Raw genomic sequence first — 26855 nt, forward strand, 5'->3', positions numbered from 1 at the left:
ATTTATTGTTTAGTATGTTCAAAATATACCCCACTTCTAGGAAAACATGTCTTCATCACTCCAAACATGTGGTTCTAGTGAGGGCCTAGAAATTGCAGCATCCTTCTCCCTTCCTCCCATAATGTCTAGCTTACAAAGTACACTCATGGCCCCAGTGAGGGAAATTTTCATATTCTAGTGCACTGGCTTCAATTTCTGGTCCACAGATGGATGTGTGATTCAAGGTGGGTTAATAAAAATCAGTCTCCCAAAAGTTTTCTAGTTAGAGCTTATGAAAAAGAGTTCCTTTCTCTTATATAAAACTCTGTGACTTTTGGTATAGCTGACTTGAAAGAATAAAGCTAACACACAGAGAAGAAAAAAAATGATGAGAGAGACAGAGAGAAGGAAGGAAGAAAGAAGGGAAGAAAGAGACAGGAAGAAGGATCATGTTGGAGTCTCTGGTTCAGTGTTTCCCAAGATTAACCAACCAAACTTCATCTATAATTCACTTAAGGGAACCAATGAATTTCTCTCCAGCCCTTTTCTTGGCTTTAATAACTCAACCTACTTATCTGGGCTAATATATAATGTAGTACAATAAATGGACAGTGTCTCCAGTAGGGGTTTTTAGAAGAAATGTGGGGGGATGGAAAGTCATCTTTCACAAGACTTTTATGTATGTATGTATGTATGTATTTATTTATTGTCACGACTTCGAATAACCTGAAAATGGGATTCAAGGAAGCTATCTCTGCAGGAGTCTGGCTAACAAGATCCAGAACTTTCTGCTGAAATTGGCATAAGGATAGAACTAAAATACTTAGAAGAGGATGGACAGTGAATCTCATAAAGTGCCTTTGTTTAGTATCACTTTGCTCAATCTGCCTTTGATAAGAGTTTGGTAGAAAATAATTCAAGATTCAACTCCTTGGAAAGGCTGATTAGATTTTTCAGGGATCAGTCAGAAAGCAGAAGACACAAAAATAATTGAATGCAGGAAACACAGGTGAGAGGAAAAGTATAAAATTGAACATCTGACAAAAAAAGCATCCCAGAGGTTAGCAGGACCCAGAATAGGGTAAGGCAAACCAGGTAACTAGAACACAACCTTTAGGAGGCACTCTTTCTCATGTGCCGATGATCTTCAACTTGCTGACCAACTGAGTTCCTGAGTGGCTTCCTACAATTTGCACCCTGTTTGCCTCACTGTTAAGGAGGCACTCCTGGAGATTAGCAATAGCAGCAAACCACCATTGCAATGAGTCCTATAGGTTGGATGGACAAAGAAAGAAGCAGTGTTACTGGAGCCCAGCATCCAGAGTCACTGTGAGAGAGCTGGAACCATGACGGGCCTGTCCATGGTCAACAGAAGGCATTGGAGGCCACAAAGAAAATATGGGCTCTACTTGAGATACCATCTAAAGCTGTTAGTGGGAAATATTGTGACTTCTTCCTAACACCAGAGCTTACTGTTGGCTGAACTCTGCAGGAATCCAGCTGATATGAGAAATGGGGAAATGCATCCTGAAGGAATCAGTCTTCTGTGATGAAGAGCAAAGAAGTGATGGACAAGAAAGGACTCTTCTTGTTCCTTGGATATTAATCTGTCCATGATTAATATTTTGTGTATTTTCCTGCATACCCCATGTGTTTTTTATCTAGCCTGTGAGTGAAATAGCACTTGAATTTGACTCATATCTAAAGGTTGTTCCCTCTTATCTATTTTCATTTTTAAGTAAGGATGACATTGAATTTCAGGTATTTTGAATCGTTGAAGTTAAAACAGAAACGTAAAATATGTTTCAGGTTATACAGGAGCTTTTGTAAGCCTAGTGGGATTTGGCTGCTTTGCTACAACACCAAATATGTGTGGGTTTGGCACTCCTCAATGAGAATCTTCAGCAAATGTTTTAAGTTATGTCTTATATGACTTTTTTTTTCTTGACTGTTAGCACTAGCCATCATGGTTGTATGCCATTTGGAAGCTTATATGCATGTGACCTTCCCATTAAGTCACTATGTTTTTGCTTAGCATTTGTATGTCATATCTTCAGATGCCAAGGAAATGAACCTATCACAATAATGCTGTTGCCCCAAAACTATAATAGCAAAAGCCCTTAATATTCTAATTTTATTTGGGTATGTTTATAATTTGATGACACAATTAGATAAAATTGAGCAAACCAACTTCAATATGTATTCATAGAAACCTGTAGGACTGGAGAAAATCCTAGAGCCATCAAAGCTGACGGCTTCACTAACAGAAGAAGGGATTCCTTCTGCAACCTTTAGATTGTCTTTTAATACTTCAGTGGCAAGGAGATCATTATTCTGAAAGCTAACCCATTTGTGTTTGGGCAGCATTAAATGGCTAGAGAGTTATCCCCCATAATCAACCAAAATCTACATTTGTCTATTTGGCTCTGGAATCATACAGAATATGTTGGCTTTCTTGACCACATAATGATCTTGAACTATGCAACTACAACTCTCATCTATCTCTGAGCCTTTTCCAAGGCAAATATCCACAGTTGCCTCAACCATGGATTAGATTATGTTTTCTAGATATGCGGGTTTTCTCCAAATCTGCTCCTCTTCTACATATTTAACTGTAATTATACTTTATGTTTATTTTCCTACCTTCTTTGAATAACTGGCTTCAACTGAACCATTTCGGGTGCCTTCAACTGGACTATTTCTAGTGGCAGAAAAAAAATTATTTTATGTATTCACAGTCTTCCCTCTTCCTCCAAGTTGTACCCAATGCTTAAAAAATTAACACCATCGTTAACACAAATATCTTGTTAGATATTTTGATCAATGGTGGGTCTCAAGCTAGCAAGGTCCTTGGTAAGTCATTTAGAAATCAAGTTGAATTTGAGCTACTTGAAATTAACAATAAGAATGTGAATGGTAATACTCGTATAAGGAAGTAATATCATAAAATATTCTATACGTTTTTATTTTTTATTTTTTAGAGATGGAGGTCTCACTCTGAAGCCCAGGCTGGAGTGCAGCGGTGTGATCATAGCTCACTGCAGCCTCAAACTCCTAGGTTCAAGTGATCTTCTCTCCTCAGTCTCCCTAGTAGCTGGGAACACAGGCATGAGCCACTGTGCCTGGCCTGTAATATATTTTGTACTTTATATCATACATAATAATATTTTATATCTATGTAAAAACGCAGCAGTGTCCAGTTTAATGAATTCTGAAGTTTAAATACCAACAAAATAGATGTCTCCTAATAAATGATGGAATACATGTGTAAATCTGCTTAGCCACTTCTCCTTTAAAACAGGTTTCAAGTTCCCCCTATTCTCTTTCCCCTTCCTCCTATGAGTGAGCTAAGTTTGAAGAGGGCTTAAGTATCATCCTGGCATTAATGGGGAGTTACCTGGTCTGCAGACATCCTTAGTCCTCCCTTGTTTTCCCTGAGATGTGACTATCTGGCCCATTCAGCTCTGTCCTTGTGATGGTACCCAAACTATGATCCACCCAACTCTAGCCCATACTCTGTACCACATCCTGGTTGTGATTTTAGTTCCCTCGTACCTACCAGTGATCTTTCAGCTCTTCTAGGGAAAATGGGAAATTGTTGTATGCTTTCTATGCCAGGAAGTTACCTGAGAGCCACAGGCTAGGTATCTCACTCAGCCTTTGCTGCCCTGTTACCTCAGTCAGCTGGATGCTGAGCTTCTGAGTCTTCTATGCCCTCCAGTATACACCTTTGAAAGCAAGTCAGTCTCCTTTGTTATGGGGTTCCACAAAACCCATATGAAATTCCTATCACTCATTATTCCTGCCCCCACCCCTGGTACTCAGCAAATGGGAAGCCTCGTGCTCTTTCTAGAGACCCAGGAATCACTGTGTCATCTTTGTAAGTTATTTTACTGACCAATGGAGTCCAATTATTTGAGTTACAAGAATGTTTAACTATACATGTAAACATTACCGAAGACATGAAATCACTCCAACTGCAAATGGGGAAGTGGAAAAAAAGTTATTTAATGAAAGATAAACATGAATTTAAATTGGTTTTGAATAATTAGGAATGCTTCAGGAAACATCATGCGGTGAATAGTCAGTTTTCTATGTCTATAATGATTTTCAAAAAAGCAACTTTCACCTTTCACTAAAAATGATTCTATAACCCACTCCAGTTAATGGATCACCCTCTACTAAGTTGTTGTTAAGCTAGAAATCTCAGTGCTTTCTTAATGGTATTTCTTTCTTCAATCATTCCTCATTCATTTAGACAGTATTTTACCTTATAAACGTATCTCAAATTATTAACAACAATCTTTTTTTCTTCTGCTTCATTTTAAATAGTCATCACTAACGATTTGATGTATTGCACTAATTTTCTAACAAATGTTTCTACTTACATATTTCTCAGCCTCTATCCATCTCAATTATTGCTCCCTTGCTAGGAAAATTAGAAAAAAAACAAAGTGCTGATGATAGCATGATTATTCATAAACCTTAGACAGACCTTCATTTCTTAGGGAATAAAGCTCATATCCTATAGCAAGGCACAGGGCCTCCCATGATCAGGAACTATGTTCCATCCATATCCCCAAAGTCCCTACAATAAACATCTCATTAAAATCTTGTTAGTACATACTTGGCACGTTCATTGTATGTATGATTTTCCACATTGCTTCTTCTCTGTAGAATACCTCTTCCCACACCATCTCCCCACCCTTGTCAATATCCTTCAAAGCCCAATTCAGAGGCAAACTATTTCACAACATTTTCACTATCCCTCCTCTCCTCCACTCCCCTTCCTTGCTCCACTACAAAATAGATAAACTATCTCACTGGTGTTTCTGAACAGTTTTGTTTATAATTCTCATAATAGCTACCACATTCTACTTTATATTAACGTTATTTGTATTAATGAATATCTTCTCTGCCAGGTCATTAACTTAATGATGCTAGTTACCAGTATTTGTTTCCCAGCAACAGTAGCCAACTCAGGCTAACTTAAACAGAAAAGGAAAATTTATTATGAAGACACAGAGGTGTCTCATGGAAACTTCTTGGAGAAATTATGCACACAAGTTGCGAACAGAGATTTAGAAGTCTTTTTTACCTGATTCTGAATCTCACCTTTACCTTTTACCAAACATATAACATTATGTATGATATTAAAATTCTGTGTCTCAGTTTCCTCAATTATAAAATAAGCATAATAATAGTCCCCACTTCCAAAAACAAAGCTGGTGAGGGAATGAAGGTGGACCTTAGGAAGGACTGAAAATCTGTCTGAAATTCAGGCCATGTTTCTTTGATTCACCTATTCTTCACTTCTCATTTTACTAGAGATTGAATTTCTCTGCTCTTCATTATTCATGGAAAAAGTTACTGGTCCACAGTTCATTTGCTGTACATCTCACCTCTTATAAAGATGGATTCTGTCTTTGTCTGTTCCAAGTCTAGGTGAGAAGACTGTGATTGACCAAATTTAGGTCCAATCAGCTGCAGCCAAGATTAATAAAAGTCACTGAGCAGTTCCAGAAACGCTTCTTTATGAGAGGCACTTCCCAAGAGAAGAAGGTTTAAGGAGAAAACAAGATAGGTAGTGATCCACTCAAATGTTCCTTTATTTTTGTGTCCTCAAACATGTAGTGCTGTAGTCTTCAATTTTTACCACATATGCACCTATATGCACCCTAATTTTGATATTGCATACAGTATTGTGCCATACTCATTATTTGTTCAATTATGCCTTCAAGAATATTTGAATAATAACTTATTATGTTCTGGGTATTATGCCATATGCTGAAGGTATAATGGAATGAGATAAAGTGAAATTCCAGACATCATGAAGCTAATATACACTGCCTGTTGCTTTGACTATTTTTAAAAATCTGGTCTGTACATTCTCACAAGCCATCCCTAGCTTATTAATATTTATAACATTGCTCATTCTTTGTCAGAACCACTGTTTTCAATTCTTTTGTCTTTTAATATACTTTTAAAAAACTTATTAACATTTAGTTGTATTTTCACAACATTAGGCAGGTCTCCCACTAACATCTACCTTGGGACTGGAAGTGATTTACCTCCTACCTTCTGGTGAAATTCCAGGAACAGAAAGGCCTAAGTTCTATATCCATCACTATAACTGCTTATAACTGACCACCTACATGACTTTTTATTTATTTATTTTTTTGGAGATGGCGTCTCACTCTGTTGCCCAGGCAGGAGTGCAATGGCACGATCTTGGATCACTGCAACCTCTGCCTCCTGAGTTCAAGCAATTCTCCTTCCTCAGCCTCCCGAGTAGCTGGGATTACAGGCATACACCACTATGCCCGGCTGATTTTTGTATTTTTAGTAGAGACAGGGTTTTGCCATGTTGACCAGGCTGTTCTTGAACTCTTGACCTCAGGTGATCCACCCGCCTTGGTCTCCCAAAGTGCTGGGATTACAGGTGTGAGCCACCATGCCTGGCCCTATGTGACTTTTGATAACGTCCAAAAGCACTTTGTTAAGAACTATGGGGCTTAATTCATTTTAAATCAATCAGTCATTAAACATATAAGGGATTTTGGCTAAATTATCTAGTTGTAAAAGTCTGTGATTTGCAGATTAGTATGAAAAATACATGGGAACCTCCAACCTGAATAGATATTGTCAGTACAATATTGTTTATGATCTCACTCCTTCTCTTCCTACTCCTCTTCCCCATAACCATTAGTTCCATCCCCGTCTCTTCGTGCACACGCTGAAAACTATTGTGAGAGCAGGGCAGAGCTGAGTCTAAAAGAAGTGTTAGCTAGAAATGAGATGAACTCTTTGTAGAACTCTCAGCCAATGAACTCAATTACTGTTTTTGAGATTGGTTATTTTCCACAAAAGCTTTAGGGCCCTTGTTCCTTTAACATATCTCTGTTAAGGAATATATATTGTCTCTCCTTACACCCTAACTCAAAGGACAGTTTTTTATTCTATTAATTTCCTGGCTCACCTCCTTGTTTCTGCCCTGGTCCCAAAACTCATCCTAAACTATAAGATTTTTTCTTTGTTAATTTTCTCCTCTGTTTGTGGCATCATTCCTTACTTCCATTTAATTAGTTCTGTCTTTTATGGTTTTCTACTTACATGTCTCACATAACTTCGATGTCTCTCTATTCACATACCCCCCTCAAATTCTTCCTCAACTCTCTTCTTCCTTTTATCACATGTCCTCTGTCTGCCTCTACATCCTTGTCATATACTTTTAAAATCCAGCATTTTGCTATGTGCCAACCTATATGATAAGCACATTCCATGAAAGATCTCATAGAATCCTCAACAAGCCTGCTAATTGGTACTATTATACTCATTTTACAGTTGAGGGACAGAGAAGTTGAACAATATTCTCAAAATCACACAGTTAAAATGGCACAACAGGTTCAAATGGAAGTCTGTCTTCTGAAACTGACTTCTTAAGCAGTAGGCTGTATGCTCTTCATTTGTTGTAAAATCTACTGCCAGCTCTACCCGCTCCTCTCACTCTGCTGAAATGATCAACTTCAAAATTTGTCAATGGCATGAATCCAGTGGATTTTCTCAGCTGTCATTTTCCTTAACCATCTGTTGCACTCATCACTGTGGTATGTATTTAGAGAAACTTTTTCTACCCTGGCTTGTGACAGTGAACTTCCTCCTGAACTCCTTGTCTCTTTCATTAACTCATCTTCTTTCTCCCACATCCAAAAAGTGAGTGCTCACCAAAAACCAGGATTTGAATCTCTGCCATTTTTATTCTAGCCAGGTTCCTTCAGGGAACTCAGAAATGGAATAAGTCAAGATTAGATCATTTTTTCCTTATTTTTGATTGCTCTAAGAGATAACTGACTACCTAAAGTAAAAAAATGGTAGCAATATATTATGACTTTATCCATGTAAAAGTAACAGATAGGGAAACAAGAGCACAAAGGCTACATGGAAGGAATTGAGAATATACTGTTAGAAGCTCCTTCCCTATGTGTGACTGGTTATTTGAAGATAGATTATGGTTAATGAAAGATGTGTATTGCAAATGAGAGGACAACTACTAAACAATTTAGTGAAATCTAAATATTAAGTCAACAGAAGAGATCAACTAAAATCATAAAACATTCAATTAACAGAAGGCAGATAAGAGGAAAAAAATTAAAAATGTGGAACAAATAGAAAGCAGCTAGCAAAGTGGCAGATTTTAATCTAACCTTTTATCAATTGGCATATCTGTTCCAATTGGCCATGCTGATATAAAAACACACCTCAAAATGAATAATGACTCCAACACATAGATGTCTGTTTCTCACTGATTTAATAGCCCATTACACATGTTCCTGGTAAATGGGTGTGTGGTCTCCTCCAAGTGGTCATTCAGGAACTCAGGCGGCTTCCTGAGTTCCACCTTGTGGCTCACCATGCCCTAAGGCCTCAATGTCATCTGCGTTTGGCTATTAAAGAAGAAGAATCCTTGTAGTCTCTAAGAAGACTTGTTTTAGAAATGGCCTGTATCACTTTGCTTGCATGCCATTGGCTAGACTGTAGTCACATATCCATACCTAAGTACAGGGCAGCTTGGTAATGTCAGCTAGCTGAGGGTCTTGGAAGAAGAAACAGATTTTTGGTAATGAACTAGCTCTATCTGCCACAGATAAACAGTTCAGCCACAAGGTTAGAAATTTTCAAAATTTTTTTATCCACAAAAACCATCTTGGAGTTTGAAACAACAAATATACTTTACAAGAAAAATTCAGTTTTGGGGGTAGCACCTTTTTAGGTTCTACCTTTTTGCATTTTTAACTAGGACATCAGGTGATTCCAATAGTCGGATGATACCATTCTAAGAAATACTGCACAAGGCAGGAGGGAGCCACTGTGACTGAAGCTGGATATATTAACATCTGAGATGTTTCCAGGAAGATCTGTTGTCTCTCGCCACTCAAGTGTGTTCTGGGGACAAGTAGTATTGGCATAATTCAGGATTGTAAGTGACGCAGAATCCCAAGTACCACCTCAGACCTATTAAATGAAACCATATATTCATTACAGTTTGAGGAGCACTGGTCTAATTATTTTATGCCAAGATGTTAGAGAACATGGATGGCTACAGAAGCAAAGTGATAGGAACATTATCCAATCAACAACAGGCAAAAGCAGATGATTCTGAGATGAATCATCTATAGAATTTGAATGGAATTGAAGTCATGTGAGCCTGAGATAGACCAGCATACTTTTGGGGGTATGATAGTGGCAGAAGAAGGAAATGACTATGAAAAAATGTAGATAGACCTTTATTAATAAAGTTCATTTGTCCTAAATATATGTGTGGTATATATTTATTGTAAAGGATTGGAAAAAAAATCTAGAAACACAAATAAATGGAACTATAGTTAGTATCATGTTCTTTTATATTTCATTTTCTCCTATTCATTTTTTTCATATATTTGTGTATATATAAGGTTGTACTGTTTATATATTTATATTTTATATTTTTTGTATATATAATATTGTATTATACAGAAATATTTTACTATTTCATAATAGTCAATCTTATGTAATTTATTAACTCTGTCTCTATTTTTGGACATTTAACCTATGAACTTATTTTCACTGTTAATATTGAGTAATATTACAAAAAAATTCATCCTCGAACATAAATCTATCTGAGTATTTCTGGCTGTCTTCTTGGGCTAGCTTCCTAGAAATACAATCGCTAGGACAACAAATATTTACTTTCTGAAGTTGTTTGCTAATGTTGCTAACTTGTGTGGAAACTTTTCAGAAAGTCTCATAAGAAAAGGAAGCTTTTTGATTTGTCAATGTTCTTTTCCTAATTCACACCCTGCCCCCTGGAGTTGTTATATGGATTCAATGAATCAATGCATCTAAAGTGTTTAGTAATATGTGTGGCATATAGTCAGTATTTTGTTAACTATTAATATCGTACAGTAGCACATAGTTGTTAAACCTGGATTTGCATTCTTACCCTGCCTCATACTAACCATATGAAGCAGGACATATCACTTACCCTTCATGAACCTCAGTTTACTCATCAGTAAAATGGGAATGCATTACTGACCACTTCAGGTTGACTTTGTGGAACTTTATCATATGTGAAGCACATGGTACAATCCCTGTGAAAAAGTAAGCAATTCAGCAAATGTTTGCTAATAGTATTTATTATTTTTAGTCTTAAAGAAGTTGAAAATTTTCTTGCTTTTTTTTCTTACTCCCTTCAGTGTAGACACTCCCATTTCTGTCTCAATTTGAATGTATCCAATGAAGGTAGAAATATAATCTATCTCCTTTTGAAGGCAAGGAGGAGGGAAGCATTTAGGAAAGCCAGTTTTAAAGATGAGAAGTCTAATTATTTTGATTAATAATCACATTAGCTTAGTCATTCCTCAACATAGCTCTCTCTCTTTACATCTATATATAATCTCATTATTTACTTACCAATTTTTATATATACTCCTGTTTACTAAAACATTGACATTATTCATGTATGCTAACTGTTCATTATCTATGGCTTACATATTACATATATTATGTTCCCAATACACATCAATGGCAAGTAGGGTTCTCTCTCAGGTTGTACAATAGCTCATATAGTATCTATTTAGTGTCTTGGTTGAGAAGCACCTCAAGGCAAGATCTGGGCTTATTGGAAAGGGTGCTCTGATAGATTAGTATTATTTGGCCTGGCCACTGGAGTACGAGTAATACTTCATGTATGGGTAATTTCAATCCTTTGGTAAGTGAATATTAGCTATGAGAAACAAGTTGAGAATAAAAATATTGGAAAATAAGCATATTTTGATATTTTATTCTACATGAATATTCACGTTAAAATGAATAATTTTCACTTTCAGAAAATGTATTATTTTAAATTAAATTTACCATTACTATAGATTATTAAAGAAAATACTGATCTTAGGGGATAAAAAATGTAGATGACTTCAAAAAAAAAAATCCAGCTCTAATTGTTTTTTGGGACTTTGGTAACCTCAATAACTAAAATTTTAGGTTTCATAAAATATTTTGAAAACATGAATATATAGATTAGAAATTTTGCAAATGATTTTTTTACTCCCTTTATTGTTATATTTATTCATTTTATTTGGGTTATAAGATCTTATAGCAACAAGAAAAAGTAGTGATGGTACTTTTAGTTAGCACATCAGCAACATCTGAGCATTAGAACGTCACACAGAATCGATACTCCCCAGAGCTCACCTAAGATTAGAGTACAGACATGATATGTTTATGATATATCTACAGGCGATTTGCTCTCCTCCAGAAAAAGTTGCCACTAGCATTTTATTCATTTCCCTCTGGCCTTAGGTCCAAGCACATATGCAGAGAGCTCAAGTAGACAGAGCACATATAACTGAATTCACAAGGTTTATGGTATCCTGGGCCACGGGGTTAATAGCTTTAATTGTGAACTTTGAGAAAAGGAGAAGCCAAGGACATCTCAGTCCTTAGAGTTATAATTATATAAATTTATTTATATATATGTTATATAAAATATATGTATATATTATGTATGTTACATGTTATATATATTTAAATATGTTATATATATACATGTTATATATGAATATAAATAAATATGTATATAATTTAGAAAGCATTGGTTCCCTGAGCACTAGAAACAGTTGCTTCTCATTAGATAATCATAAGCTACTTCTCGGTAACAGCCGAAATATATAGTCACTTTAATTTATAATGCTAAATTCCGTGAGCTACAGGACTTTTATTTATCCCAAGACCCTGGCACAAAGAGTGTGCTTAATAAACACTTTAAGTCAAAGGAAAACTACAAATATGCTGAATATATTGAACCACATTTTCATGTGTTCTACACCATTAGTTAAGAGTGTCCTTATTTTAAATGCAGAAAACCTGTTTGCTTGATAAATATAAAACTATTTACTTATTTACAATTTTGAGGGACTGCAACACAGTGGGGTTGTAAATGTTTGACTTTAACTTGGTGGATTTTGGTGCTATATTGCCACCTTGTGGTTACTCATCTAAAAATGGACTTTTCTTCAAAAACAAAAATCAAAAATAGACAAAACAAAGAATAACTGTTTTTGCTTTTGTGATATATGGTGCAAACATAAGTTTGTGCTGTGTTCTTACACACATACACACACACACACACACACACCACAAACCTGAGTCTGAAAGTAGTGATCGTGCTTGAAAAGTAGAGAAGTGGAACATCTTTCAAAGAGTAATCCTTTAATACCGAAAGTCTCTCATATAGGAAAATTAGCTAAGTGGCCTATTATTTTCAAACACACAATGATATGATTTTAATGGTTGAGTAAAAATGTCTGCCCACTCTTTGTAACAAAGAATAATAAAAAGAAATGTTTTTCTTCCTAGTTCCAGAGCTTGTTTACATATTAAAATTATTTCTGATGAAATAAGGAAGTAGATATGAAGAAAACATACACAGTGAAATCAAATTTTCTTAGAAGACCATGACTAGAAATTTCCAAAGCATCTTGTTTAGAAATACGAGCATATAATTTAGTATAAGGATAACAGTATCATTGAGAAAAGTTTTATTTCTGAGAAGAAAATTACATACTTAATAAAATAGAGAATTTATGGGAAATTGCATTAATATATTTTTAAAGTACTGTGATTTTTAAAAAAGAGAGACTTTAAAGGGAACTGATGCCTTAATATTCTCCTTTACAGATCATATATCCTTGAATAAACTCTGTGTCTAGAGCTAATCTGATACTAGAAAAGTCAGAAAGACCATTTTACAAGTCTTCTTCTTTTACTCAGATTCTGTCTGCTTGCACCAGAGTATGTTTGCAGATTAGTCTTGTAGTCTTAGATCCTAGAAAGATCCATTATTGCAAAATACGAATACATTCAGAGTCTTGGATTTATTTACATTCATTTTCACTTATTTACTGTCATTTTACTACAGGCTAAAATTTCCAAAAAACTTTTATTTTTTTACTTTTTCTGCTTAGGTAGGTAATTAACATTCATTTTGGAGGCATTGGAAAACAGAGATAGAATTAAAGTCAAATAAATTATCTATAATCACAGCACCCATGATCGCTACCGTTAGCACTTTATATATCTCCCAAATCCTTTTTGTTTTTAGAAAATTGCATCATGACTCTATGTACTGTTATAACATCTTCTAACCTCTTTTTCCCTTAATTGTACAGTTTAATAGCATCATTTTGTTTTATAGCTACACCATAAAGTTATTCTCCATTGTGAGACATTTGGATGGTTCTCAAATTTTCATTCTTAAAAAAACATACTGTGATGAGTCTTTATATAGATATGTGTGTGTTGCATATCCTATAGAAAACAAATATACAATATACGTCACCCACATGCATTTATTTTTGTTATTTTCTTAGGATTTGTTAAATATTTCTAGAAAGGACTCTTTGATAAGGAACTGCTGGGACAAAGAATATTGACAAGTGAAGATTTATTACTAAATAATTGCTCACCCAAAGAATTCCAATTAACTGTATATTCCTACTAGTTTGTTTACCTTCAGTTCCAGCAACACTCCCTTTGACACTGATATTTACTGAACTATAATGTATACATGGAAATGTGTACAAATTATAAGCTCAATGAATTTTCACAAACTGATACTATCAATGTAATGGACTCAGTTCAAGAAATTTATTACCAGCACCCTGGAAGCTCTCCTTGTGTCCATTTTTATTCACACTTCAAAGGATAATTATTAACTTCTCACTGATTTGATTAGTGTGGCCTATTTTAGGAATTTATCTAAATGAAATCATACTGTATGTCTTCTTTTGAGCCTGACTTTTTTCAAGCAACCTTGTGTTTGTGAAATTAGTCCATGTTGTTGAAGTTGTAGAGTGTTCTATATATTTGAGCTCTATGCTATATTGTTTCAAAGCCAGCATTCTTTAATTGTTGTCAGTCTGAAAGTGTAAAATACGGTGTTACAGTTTTCACTCACAATCTTTGATTTAATGTGAGGTTGAACTTTTTTTTTTTTGGCTTCACTGGTTATTTATATTTGCTCCAGTGTGGCATTGGTCATTTATTGTTCCTCTGTGGTAATACTGGTTTCTCTATTGTAAATAAATCTTTCACTTTTGCCCAAGCAATAGGTTACATTGGCCTTTAGTTACAAAATAGAAGAATGACTGTTGTTTCCTCACTCTTTCCCAAAAGGCCAATTAAGACTAAAAACTGTTCTTTTGACAAGGTAACAAGTTTCCCTTCTGGGACTCCTGTAGTTGCGGGGTCTTGATCCTCAGTAGTGAGAAAAGGAACATGATATGTGGATTCCAGATCCCAAAAGTGAATTATCCACATTTCGGGCTGAAGCCGTTTCTCACCTATCATGCTGATTCCTCTGACTTTTGCTACTTTATACTTTTTTGGGTATTTTTTCAAAACCTGCTTTTCTTGAAATGCTGACCAGTCCTGGTTAACTGTTTGCTGCCCCAGGGTACAAAGCTTCTCTAAAGTTAAAGCAGATCCATACCCCGGACTGATAAAGGGTGAGATAGATAAGAAACTCTAGGGGTTTGAAAATCACTGGCTAAGGGGAGATTCTAGGACAGAGATTCTGATTTAATTAATTTATGGAGAAGTTTGGACATTAGTCGTTTGAAAAGGGCTCCAGGTGATTACAGTGGGTTGACAGGATTGAGAATAATGGAAAATTCTGGCTCCTAAGCTGATACATTCAGGTGCACTGAATAGATCAGTTTTAACCTATAAGTAAAGAAATGCCCCTGCCTGTTTACATCATGGCAGACTCCCAGAGATGGGACAACATCTTAATATTTGCCTTTTCCAAGCAAATATTATTTGTGGACAATGCCACAAATTTCACTTCTAAAGTATAATTCCCCATTCTTACTGCTTTGATTCATAGTAAATGAAAATTGTCCTAAAGGTACGAGTATTTTACTGCTGAATATGACAGCTTGTCAGATCATTATGTGAGAAACATTGTGGTAATGGAAAGAAAGCAATGGAGAACTTCCCATGTTGGAGAGTGTAAGAAGAAGAAATGGAGGTAGAGAAAACAGTCTATCCTTTGTAAACTTTCCTTAGATCCCAAAGAATTCTAGGACTTTTTAAGGACTGTAGTTCTTCCTTTGTGAGGCTTTGTAAGTATCCTTTTCAGTCTTGCAAAGGAAACTCTAGGAAAGTGGTTGAAAACCCACAGTCCCTTTGGCATGCTTAAAGAACACAAGAGCCAACAGAGAGCTCCCAATGGCCAAATGTTGAACGGTTTGAGCAACAAAAGACATAAACTGGTATTACGTTATAACCCAAAGTGCAAAATAATTACCTATAATTAGCTATGAGTCCTCCCTAATATAAATACATGTTAGAATAAGTAAATATGAGAATGGACAAATTTTCCATACAGAAGAATTCAAATTTGTGTGTAGCTACTCCCCACTCGTTAAGCATGAGCTATGCATAATGACATTTTCCCAAAACATACAATATGGAAAGACTGGGGGGAGACTATAGTGCAGATACCTGGCAGACACCACCTCAGCCAGACAATAAAAGTTAATATCAGCCATCATAATTCATATTGATATTGTGTATCCTTGATATAATGCTTTGAGGATGGCACTTTACCTCTGTGGTTCAAAACTCTATAACTCCAGTCTTAACAGGAGAAAAACTTAACCCATACTGAAGGACATTGTAAAAAATACATGACTAGCACTTTGGGAGGCTGAGGAGGGCAGATCACATAAGGTCGGGAGTTTGAGGCCAGCCTGGCCCACATAGTGAAACCCTGTCTCTATTAAAAATGCAAAAATTAGCAGGGTGTGGTGGCACACACCTATAATCCCAGCTACTCCAGAGGCTTAGGCAAGAGAATTGCTTGAACCCATGAGGCAGAGGTTGCAGTGGGCCAAGATAGCACCACTGCACTCCAGCCTGGCTAACAGAGCAAGACTCCATCTCAAACAAAACAAAACAAAACAAAACTTGACTTATACTGCTCAAAATAGTTTGGAGAAACTGTCACAGCCCATAGGAGGCTAAGGATACCTTACTACTAATGTGGTATACTGGTGAGCTCCCGGAACAGATGCTTAAAAATGTCTTTATAAATGTCATTTTAAAAGTCTAAAGAAATCTGAATATTGCATGGATTTTAATAAAAACATGTCAATATATGTTCTTTAGTTATGACAAATATGCCATAATAATATACGGTCTGACAAGCCAAACTTTAGTCAGGTTTCTAAAACTTCTAGGCCCACCTCTGCACTTCCTTGGAAAATCCAGTTTTAGCAATTCCTACTACATCAGCTTAGCAAGAACCCCTATACTCAATATCCAAACACTCAATCTGATTAGGTCTCTCTTCCTCCACCAACCCGAAGGTCATGTCTGATTACTCTGACCTGTCTTCAGCAAAAATCCTGGTAGGTCAGTTTAGCCAGAATTGCTTTCACTCCTGATGTTTTCTCCTAGTAATTTTTAATCCACTGACCCCCACCCCACCCCCGCACTATAAATTCTCACTAGCCCATGCTGTATTTGATTTGAGCACAGTCTCTCTCTCCTGCATTGCATGTGGTCCCTGTACCTATTGCAGTGTTCCTAAATAAAGTCATCCTTGCTGTGCTTTAATAAGTATCACTGAATAATGTTTTCTGTAACAGATGTTAACCATAGAGAAAACTGAGTGTGCAATATACAGGAATTCTGTTTTATCTTCACAAATTTTGTGAAAATCAAAAACTATTTTAAAATTAAAAGTTTATCAAAAAAAAGTAAAGAAGGGAAGGAAGGCAGGAAGGAAGGGAGAAAGATTCCCACATGAGCAGCAGCCATCAGAATCTTGTCAAAATTTCAAATTCTCAAGTCACAGCCCAGACCTTCTGAATCAAAAACTCGGGGGATGTAGCAGCAACCTGTGATTGAGAACCATGATCTAGTTGGTTGACCAAGAGCTCTGCTTCCAGGTGCTACTCATTTTAGATGTGGTCGTGTTACTTTTTCTTTAATGCCCAAGAGTGAAGAATCAGATTAGGCTTTACTGTAACTTCTGATTACTGAATTGTTACCTTTCACAAAGGAATGACATGTCTGCCTCTGTTCTTCTCATATTGAGATTTGAACTCCGGGGCCCTTCTCAGACCCTGTTGTGCTCATGTCTTCCATAACTTCTCCAGCACACAGAGAACTCTTCCACCTCTGATATCCCCAAGCACATAATCATGTACCAACTCTCATGTTTCCAGAGGCTATATAAATCAAGGCAGAGTGTAGATTCCCTGGAGACAGAAAACTTCACCTATCAGATGGTGACCTTGGGTAAATTGTTTATTCCCTCTGTACCTGAGTTTTCTTTCTGTGAACTGGGGATGGATGATACAAGAGTATCAACTTCATGGGTTTTGGGGAGAACTGTGAATTAATACACATAATTTGTTAATAACAGCATCCAGCACTTAGTGAGGAACCAAAAAATGTAAGCTGGTGTTACTGCTGGTGGCAAGTGTTTTGTCTCCTAAATATTTCTTCCTTCTCCCAAAGCAGTGGAGTTTTGTGTGCAAAACAATGAATGTCTCAATAAATACTGGATGAGTTGAACGGGTAAAGTGAGCCCACAAAATCCTACTTCAAACCCAGTGACTTCTCCCTCCCCCGCCAGTCATCTAAGGCATTTTGATGTTGAATTAGAATGTTGAAAATATTTCATGTTGCTTATAAAATGCTTTTAGAATAAAGCTAGAGAACTGGATAATATGTGAAAGTCTGGAGTAAATTAACCTTACTCTAAGCTTCACCACATACAGTTGAGCTGCTACCAACGAACAACACCATTTTACTTTTGATCAAAGATTATTCTAGTTTCAGAGAGCCTTAGCAGAGTTTCTGTTAGCCTCAAAGACAAAATTAGCTATAAAAGAAATAAGCACCCCGGGGACTGTTCTAGAAGACAGTGGGTAAGTGAATATGTTTGAATAACCAGTTCAGATTTTGCTTATTTGCTCTTTACCACAGGTTAAATCGAAATGCAACAATTTACATGCCATAAACACACAAGCTTTAGGTGGTTTGCTTTGTTTTCCAGATGGGAATCAATGTGGTGGACTCTGCAGTATCCGGATTAGGCGGCTGCCCTTATGCAAAAGGTGCTTCTGGGAATGTAGCCACTGAGGATTTGATATATATGCTTAATGGCCTGGGGCTCAATACAGTAAGTTACTTTAACATATTTTAATATTCATGCATTCCTTGCAGCTCCAAATTGCAACGCTTCTCAGATGTGGGAAGCAATTTTGAGGTCAAAGTTTTACTACACTTTTGCTATTTGCTAAAATGCACAGTGGGAAAATGCAATAAAAATTCTTTTGGGGTCTTTATAAAGTAACTCATTGCTATAGCTCAATCACCAATAATGCTACCAAGTCACATTTTTATAGTGCTTCATGACCTCTAAAGTACTTTTTCATGTATTATCTGATTTGATTTTATACACTTTGTGAGTTGGAGCCTGTGTCTTTGCTGTTACGATTGTTGAGTTTTGCAGTTTTGTTTTTTGCATGAATGTTTTTCTTGGAGAAAACTGAGATCTTGATTGTCTCACAGTGACAACTACAGCTTCTGGAAGAACTCCCAGGGCACATTTTAAATGATCAGTGAAAGAGGGGAGCTTCGTAATACTTAGCATGTGAGACACTGGATAGCAAGAATAGTCTCTTTGCAAGTTGTACCTGAAAAGTCACGTGCTATGTAACCACATCCAACAAATTCAGCACCTTGTTTTGCCCTGTGATTGTTAACACAACCTGTTAGTCTATAGAACAGATTTATTTAGGAAAAAAATAAAAATCACAGATGATTAGTCATTTAGAATTTCTTTCTGCGATGTAAAATAATCACCTGTATTGTAAAACAAATTTTTTTACTCTCTGCTGCTCCTATTCCTCCTTTTTCCTCACTCTACTTACATTGATGCTCCTGCTGCATTGAACTTGCTTCTGGTCTACACTTCTATACCATTTTATTCCTCACTTCTACCCCTTGCTCAGGTTTTCACTACCACATGAAATGGCCTTATGCCTTGTATTCCATTTGGCCTGGAAAGTAAGACACCACCATCCTAAAAATAAGCCGTCTAGCATCTCCCTGTCTATCCCCCAAGTCAAACTGTTAGATCCCATTCCTTAGTATTTTCATGTTTTCCTCTTCATTCCCTCTGAACTTACCACAAGGTTATATAATTATCTTGTTTATGTGTCTAGCTTCCAATGCAACCACAGAGCAATTATGACAGCTTATTCATACTTTATACTTGGTGCCTGTGGCATAAAGATGCTCCATAAATATTTATTGAAAGACTGATTTCACTTGGCACTAAACACCAACAGCTGTTACCCATAAACACCAAAAGCTATTGCCTATTTTCTCTGGTTAGAAATAAATGTTATTTCATTTATATATCTTAATCATTTATATCAGAAGCTAATGACATAAAATGAGCATAAATAGCTCCTTTCTTAGAAATTTAGATGACTGAATTGAACTCCATAGCTGATAGCTGATGCTTCATATATGCTAGTTATGTTCCATAACTCCAGAGTCCAAATGCAAATAAGTCAAGTCTATTCCTAAAAGTTTTACCATCCAAGAATTGCCACATTGAGTAGCTTCCACAATTCAACTAGTCACCCAAGCTAACAAACCAAGATTCTCTATAGAATTTAATCTCACTATGGATTCCATGTCCAATCAGTTACCACAGCTGCTAATTTGACTTTAAAATATTTTGGTTGTTTGTCCCTTCCTTACTACCTCTGCTATGACTACATTGATGCAGGTCTGCACATCTCTTTCCTGGGTGTTCATCCTCTATACTGGTTGCTGGCTCTAGACTTGCCTTTAAATCCATCCTCCATGCTACCATCAAAGGATTACACCTAACATATAAGTATGAATAGGCTCTACTTCTGCTTGAGCACTGATCAGTGGATTCTAATTTCCTGAAAGCAAGCCTGTGCTCTATCACATAATCTGGCCTATTATTACCTTTTCCAGGGTTAATGGTATATTTTACCTTTATCCATATGCACCATGGATATTTAAGATATCTTGAACTGCTCGTCTGTCTGCCTACATACAGTGACCCATACATCCTCCATCCTCTTCTATATATTTTGTATAAACCTCGAATCAGGCTTCACCCTTCTTGGCACTTTTCCCTGACACATTCCTTTCTGCTTTTTTTTTCCCTTGGTTGGTTGGTGGCCTCACACCTCTGCCTCCATAATAACCTGGGCATATCTCTATTTGTGGCTTTAACTATGGTACAGAATTTTCTGTTGTGAGTCTACATTGCTTGCTTGACCTTAAAGGCAGAAACCACATTCTATGTGAGGTTCTTGAAACTCCAGAATCTATCATAGTACATGAGACATATTAAGCACCTGATAAATGATTTAAGAATACATGCAGTGTTGTTTTCATAATGATATCTACTGATTAAATAAAATGGTAGAGAAAAGTCAAAACAAAATTCTTCTTTGGTGTGATATCAGCAAATTCTACTGTATGTTACAAATGGAATTACTGAAAAGAGAAGAAAGACATTAATGGCTAAAATCTTTCTATCAACACTTGCTGGATATAATTTATAAGTGAAAGGCATCCAAAGTTAATTGTTTACAGAATTTAAGTATCATTGGATTAAGGATGTTAAATAGATACCCACGTAAAGCCATTACCACAAGAAAACCAAATTTCTCAAACCAAAGCAAATGTTAGTATCCTGAAAACAACTTTGTAATAAAAAAAAATGAAATTTACAAGTATCATTTTATAAAATATTTTTAATTCTTAAAGAGATAAGTAATTGGCTCTATTGAAATGTCTCCAATTTCTAAAATGATATTGTTATGAAGAGCCCCTATGAGGTTTTATACTTGTCTATTTTATGAAAGTCACAGGTTTTCATAGATATTAAAAAGTACTTTATAATAGCAAGGAAAACTGAGTATTTTCAACTTTAATCCCACATTGTTTCTAGTCCATATTGAGGGAGAACATAGAAGCTTATGAAATGCCATGTAAGGACAAGTTTGTGCTTAATCCACCTAATGCTTTGCCTCCTCCTGTAACAACAAAAGTGCTGGGTGGAGACATTGATAGTGACGCTTTCATTACACCAAAGCCAAAGGCATGCCCTGAATTTGGCCTTTATACCCAACTGCATATCTGTCATCCATGGATTTACCTAAGCCTTTGTTGATCCTATTTGTACTTTCAGACAGTACAACCTCTCAGGCGAATAAGTTCCAGATGTGTACTAAATACTACTTCATTTTATTTCACTTGCAACTACCTCCTTCAATATCATACTAGTGTTTCTGAACTTGGTTTAAAAAATATATATGTATATATATGCATTCACCTTTTCCGTAATCCTTATGGCTTTTTCAAGTTTGTTTCTTCATAAAGAGGATAGTCTTTTTTCTAAGTCAGTTCTTATTTATAAACTGCTCCAAAACATTATCATTTTGATTGTCCTTCACTGATGCTTTGTAGACTGTTTTTGTAGTTCCATTATTGCCCTTCCTAGACTCTAGATACCAGCCTGAATTACGACTTTTTCAAGTGTGTCTACCTATATTATTATACAAGGGTCAGATTCAAGATATGCTGAAATAAAGCAGAAAAATCTAAAATGTTAACATTATTCATGAAAACAAATGTTGCCCCCAAATTGATAATGACCACCACCACTTTGTTTAGTAATTTTAAATGGTTAAGTAACTACTAATAAAATTTAAAAGGCTATGTTTTATCTTTTTTCTCTCTAATCCCTCTGCCTTCCTGATATTCCTTCTCTCCCTCACCAGGGTGTGAATCTATACAAAGTGATGGAAGCTGGTGACTTTATTTGCAAAGCTGTGAATAAAACCACAAACTCTAAAGTAGCACAAGCCTCCTTCAATGCTTGACTTGAATGGATTTACGATCTACGGTTGAGAAGATCAATTTCAGCTACAGTACTCATCTGAAAATCATTAGTGTCAACTTGCTCTGATATGTGAAGTAATAGACAAGAGTGGGAAAAAAGAGATCCTTTTCAAAAAGATTATAACTGGATAGATTAAGTCAACAAAAAGCAGTATCAGTCATCAGGTAAATTGCAAGCTGAGGATAAATAATAAAACTTGTCCTATTTTGAACTTGGAAAAAAGTCTCTTTTGCTCTTGTAGAAATAACTTTTTAATTTAGATGGGAAAATTGAGTTCATATTTCCCCAAGTATCAAATACTGTGTTAATACTTAATCAGGCAGGCTTAACACAGTGTACATACCGTCAGTAGTTTATGAGCTCCTGCATAGTATGCAGAGTGTGTGGCCTCAATATTATGCATTATGCCTCTGGATCTCAACTATTCATTTGCCAAGTCAGTTAAGTTATGGACCAAAAGCCAAATCTCCATCTGACCCTACATAATTTTAGCAATAGAACTTTTATATTTCGAGTATGGCTAACATCTGTTAACTATTTCAGTGACTTTATCTGGTTCCAAGAGGCTGTGGCCAATGGCAAGATGCCATATCCTGGAAACATATTACAACCTCCCATGTTTGTTACATGCATCCAGTTTACCATACTTTACCTATCATCAGTTATAGTAAAAACCAGCATGGAGTTACTCAGCTATTGAGAAATTGTAGGCTATTATTTTGGTCCTGATGTCTAAATTGCAATGATAAGAATAGGTTGATACATATATCATCATCTACCCTTATAATTTTCAGATCACTTTCAATTTGCCCAAGGAAATATCGTTGTGATCCTAAGAATATTAAGATAATTTTTGGTTAATGAAATACCTATTTTCCTTTGATTCATGGTGCTTTGATTACATCACATGATTTTTTGGTGTATTTTTAGTGGTTATTTTAAAAGTTGAAGTGACTGAAATGTTGTTTATTGTCCTAGAATTGATTGCCAGAAATTGAAAGATGTAATATATCAAAGACAGAGATGAGGAGCAGGAGGACTATTCAAGATAAACATTTCTGTAACCTATGCAAATTTTATGGGGGTAGTATTATTACACATGGATCTGAAATGTCAGTTCTAGTATTTATATAGACTTCTCTAATAATACCAGGTGATATTATCTTTGAGTAAGTTTGAATATGAATTGAAACATAAAAATGAGTGTTGTGAACTTTCTAGGAAATATTCATTAAAACCATTGAAATAAAAATAAGTTCAAGAAAGTAAGAGAAGTACTGATTATAACTATGTTGCATGGTTCTGGAGCAGGAATACTAAGAGCAATTTTCTGTTTTGGGGTTAATGTTTGGGGGTTGGGGGAAATGCAGGGAGCAGACAAAAATCAAAGCTGGTTATGAATCTTTTTCAGTTACATCTCCCTGTGCATCTCTCTTCATGAAGCACATGACCCTGCACACTGGCAGTAATGGGACACCTCCAATTAGCATGTACAGCTGGATATGTACCCCATATTCTGAGGAGACTGACTTCCTATCTCTTACAAAGCTATGCAGTTCTTAATTTGAGATATTTGGAAAAGCGTCTCTTGTTACAAACTGCTTATAGTAACAACTAAGGGGAAAGCATTGCTGTTTTGAAATGGAAACCGTGGACTTTGAAAGGCAGAGCAAGTAGTCAGAAACTCCAAGTACAGTCTAGAGCACAGTAACATATCTTCTATGTCAGTGTACTGAGTCACTTCCATGAATACCTTGATGCTACTGAATCACATTTAGTATGAGAAAGCTTGCTGTAGGTATTTGGTATCCTTTCTCCACACAAACCACCTAAATCTCTTTGACAATTTAAAGAAAGTTTCTTTTCTGGTTTTCTTTTCTCCACCTTATTTATTTTGTGGCCTCTTCCTTCTCTTCTTTATGTTTGACTGCAGACACAAATGTACAGTTGCCTCCATCCTTACAACTCAACAGGTGGTGCAAGACCAGCAGGATCATCCCCTGGGACCTTTTGAGAAACAGAATCTGGGACTTCACTCCATATCCACTGCATCACAGTTTCCATTTTAAACAAGATCCTCATATGACTCATATGCAAATTAACTTTGAGAAGCACTTGCCTATTTGATACCTCCTCTTGGGTGTCCAACAGGCATCTCAGGCTTCATATATATTCAAAATTCTTGTACCATTTTTCACTTTGTGCTCTGTAGTCCACCCCATTGTCTTCTGTTTTTGGAACAAGACACACTCAGATCCATCTCAGGTCCTTCCTTTACCTTAGTTTTTTTCTCTGCCTGTAAAGCTGTTTTCCTGGCTTTTTCCCTGGGCATGACTGGCTCCCTCTTGTCATTGAGGTCTCAGCATAAATTTTACCTCCTTAATGAATCTTCCTGGACAACTCAGTTTAAAGTAAGTCCTTTACACTCTCTCACATCAACTCATTTAATTATTAATTTTTACCTATTATTTGTTTATTCTTTCTTTCTTCAACAGAATATATACTCCACGAGAGTGAGGGTTTTGCTATCTTCTTCACTGTTAGTTCCACATTGCCTAGAACATAGTGCTAGGGTCTAGCACTAAATACCAATAAATGTTAGTCGGAGTCAAGAATAGAAATGGGTTTAATTCAAACATTTGGGAATTAAAGGAAGGAAACTATTCTGCATGAACTCTACACATATATTTCCTGAGCCCTTAATAGATTTTTAGGATTTTCCAGTTTATATGTTGAATGATTGAATTAAGTAATGAATGCATATATATATATACCAAAGAGGATGTTTAGAAATGTTGGGTAAACCAAAACTGTAAGGGAAATATATATATTTTTAAGCAGAATAAAGTAAAAGTGAAACTGCTGGAATTGATAACAACAAATTGACAATATCAATAACAGAAACCTTCCTGAGGTAAAGAGGCAACAGCTATAATAAGCAACTAATCAGCTTTGCTATGGGCATTAAGAAGTGCATGCCATTGCTTTCTATGTGTTTTACACACATGCACACAGGCACACACACACATGCATACATAATACACCATTCCAGATATGGCCAGAACAATTTAGATTATTCATCAAACTTCTGTAACCTGTCTCTTCTCTATCAAAGAAACAAGAACTGCATTGCCTATTTAAAAGTTCACTGTAACATGTCATCGAAGAAAAGCAAGCCTGTTGTATCAGCTGTCATCTATATTATTAAGAGATAAAAATTTTGTAATGACTTGATATCAAGACCTCATTACTTCAGTATTCCTTAAATTCCTTTAGTAATTTATAGGTATTTCAGAGTCAAGTCTTAGCAGAGACATACTCTTAATTTTCTGTCGCTGATACATAAACAAACTTATTCTCTGTGATCTCAATTCATGTTGTACATTAGATTAATTAGTGGATGATGGGAGAGGAGTTTAGCAATATTGATGCCTGAACTTCACCCTTGGATATTTTGATTTCATTGGTCTGGAGTAGTACACTTCAAGCATCAGCATTTAAAAAAAAAATGTATACAACAATTCTCATGTGCAAGTTTAGTTGAAAATCTCTAATTTAGAACAATGGTTTTGAAAGTGTGATCCCAGGAGGAGCAGCAGCAGCAGCAGCAGCATGACTTGCTTTTCTCAGGAGCTTCATCCAGAGAAAACGGCATCATCTCAGAGTCAGCTATAAAATCCAGATTGTGAATCTGTGTATACTATAGAGATAAAGGACAGTAAGAGGACACCAGCTATATTAGCCCATCCTTGCCTTGCTATACCTAAGAGTAGGTAATTTATAAGAAAAGAGGTTGAATCTCATGGTTCTGCAGGCTGTACAGGAAATATAGCGCCACCATCTGCTTCTGGGAAGGCCTCAGAAGGTTTTAACTCATGGTGGAAGGTGAAGTGGGAGCCAGCACTTTACATGGCAAAAACAGGAGCAAGAAAGAGAGTAGGGAAGAGGTACCACACTTTATAACAACTATCACCAGGACAGCACCAAGAGGATATTAAACCATTCTTTAGAAATCCACCCTCGTGATCCAGTCACCTTCCACCAGGGTTCATCTCCAACACTGAGGGTTACAGTTCAACATGAGATTTAGAGGGAATACATATCCAAACTACATAATCAACACATTAGAATTCAAATTAGGATTCACTAGAGATGCAAATTTTCAAACTCCAGCACAGATGTACTAAATCAGAAGCTCTGGGTTGAGGCCTAATAATCTTTGTTTTTACAGATCCTCCAGGGGATTCTGAGGAGCCCTAACGTTTGAGAATCACTGACCTTCTAAGGCAGTGATTTACCACACTTGTAATTGGTAGAGGAAAAAATGTATACTATTTAGCTTATTGTATGCCCTATATCCACACAACAAAGCATCATTTTGAACTAGCACTCATATAATCCAAACAGGCATACATTTCCAGCCTACATTTCCAATGTGAACAGTGCTTACGAGAGGAGTGAAGTATACGAAACAGATGCCAATTTCCTCTGCCACATTCCTTCCCTTGACTCTGTTTCCCAGCTTCATAAGTTGAAAGAGTCATATGAATAGCCTCATTATTAGGATTTTCTCCAGGAGGCTTGAGTCTGAGAAAAATTCCACCAGGGTTCTACTGATTCTTCTTTGACACCATCTGATCTTAGGCTCTGGAAGCACACAATCCAGTTCTGAGTCTTGGCTGTATTACTCAATGGCTATGCAAACTTATTCAATTTACCTAAGGTCTTTAAACCTAATTTCAAACCTCACTTCCTTCACCTGTAAAACTCAGATAATAGCCTTTATTTATACAGCTATTGGAGGGATTTCATGAAGTAATGCTTATAAGTGTTTGGCAAAGTGCCTAGTACTTAGAAA

At 36.1% G+C, this 26855-nt stretch overlaps 1 protein-coding gene across 2 annotated transcripts in view; it reads left to right on the top strand.

Annotated features, from left to right (window-relative positions):
- Window positions 1–23262, top strand: part of HMGCLL1 (3-hydroxy-3-methylglutaryl-CoA lyase like 1) — a 146522-nt gene extending 123260 nt beyond the window's left edge. For both annotated transcript variants that reach the window (XM_005552693.4, XM_065543897.2), the window contains exons 8-9: window positions 18089–18214; window positions 21876–23262. In XM_005552693.4, the coding sequence (XP_005552750.1) occupies window positions 18089–18214; window positions 21876–21977 (228 nt within the window). In that variant the 3' untranslated portion in view covers window positions 21978–23262. The remainder of the gene's footprint in view (window positions 1–18088; window positions 18215–21875) is intronic.
- The last annotated feature ends 3593 nt before the right edge of the window (window positions 23263–26855 follow it).

This window comes from Macaca fascicularis, chromosome 4 (genome assembly GCF_037993035.2).
Source record: "Macaca fascicularis isolate 582-1 chromosome 4, T2T-MFA8v1.1".
In the NCBI taxonomy this organism is placed as follows: domain Eukaryota; kingdom Metazoa; phylum Chordata; class Mammalia; order Primates; family Cercopithecidae; genus Macaca; species Macaca fascicularis.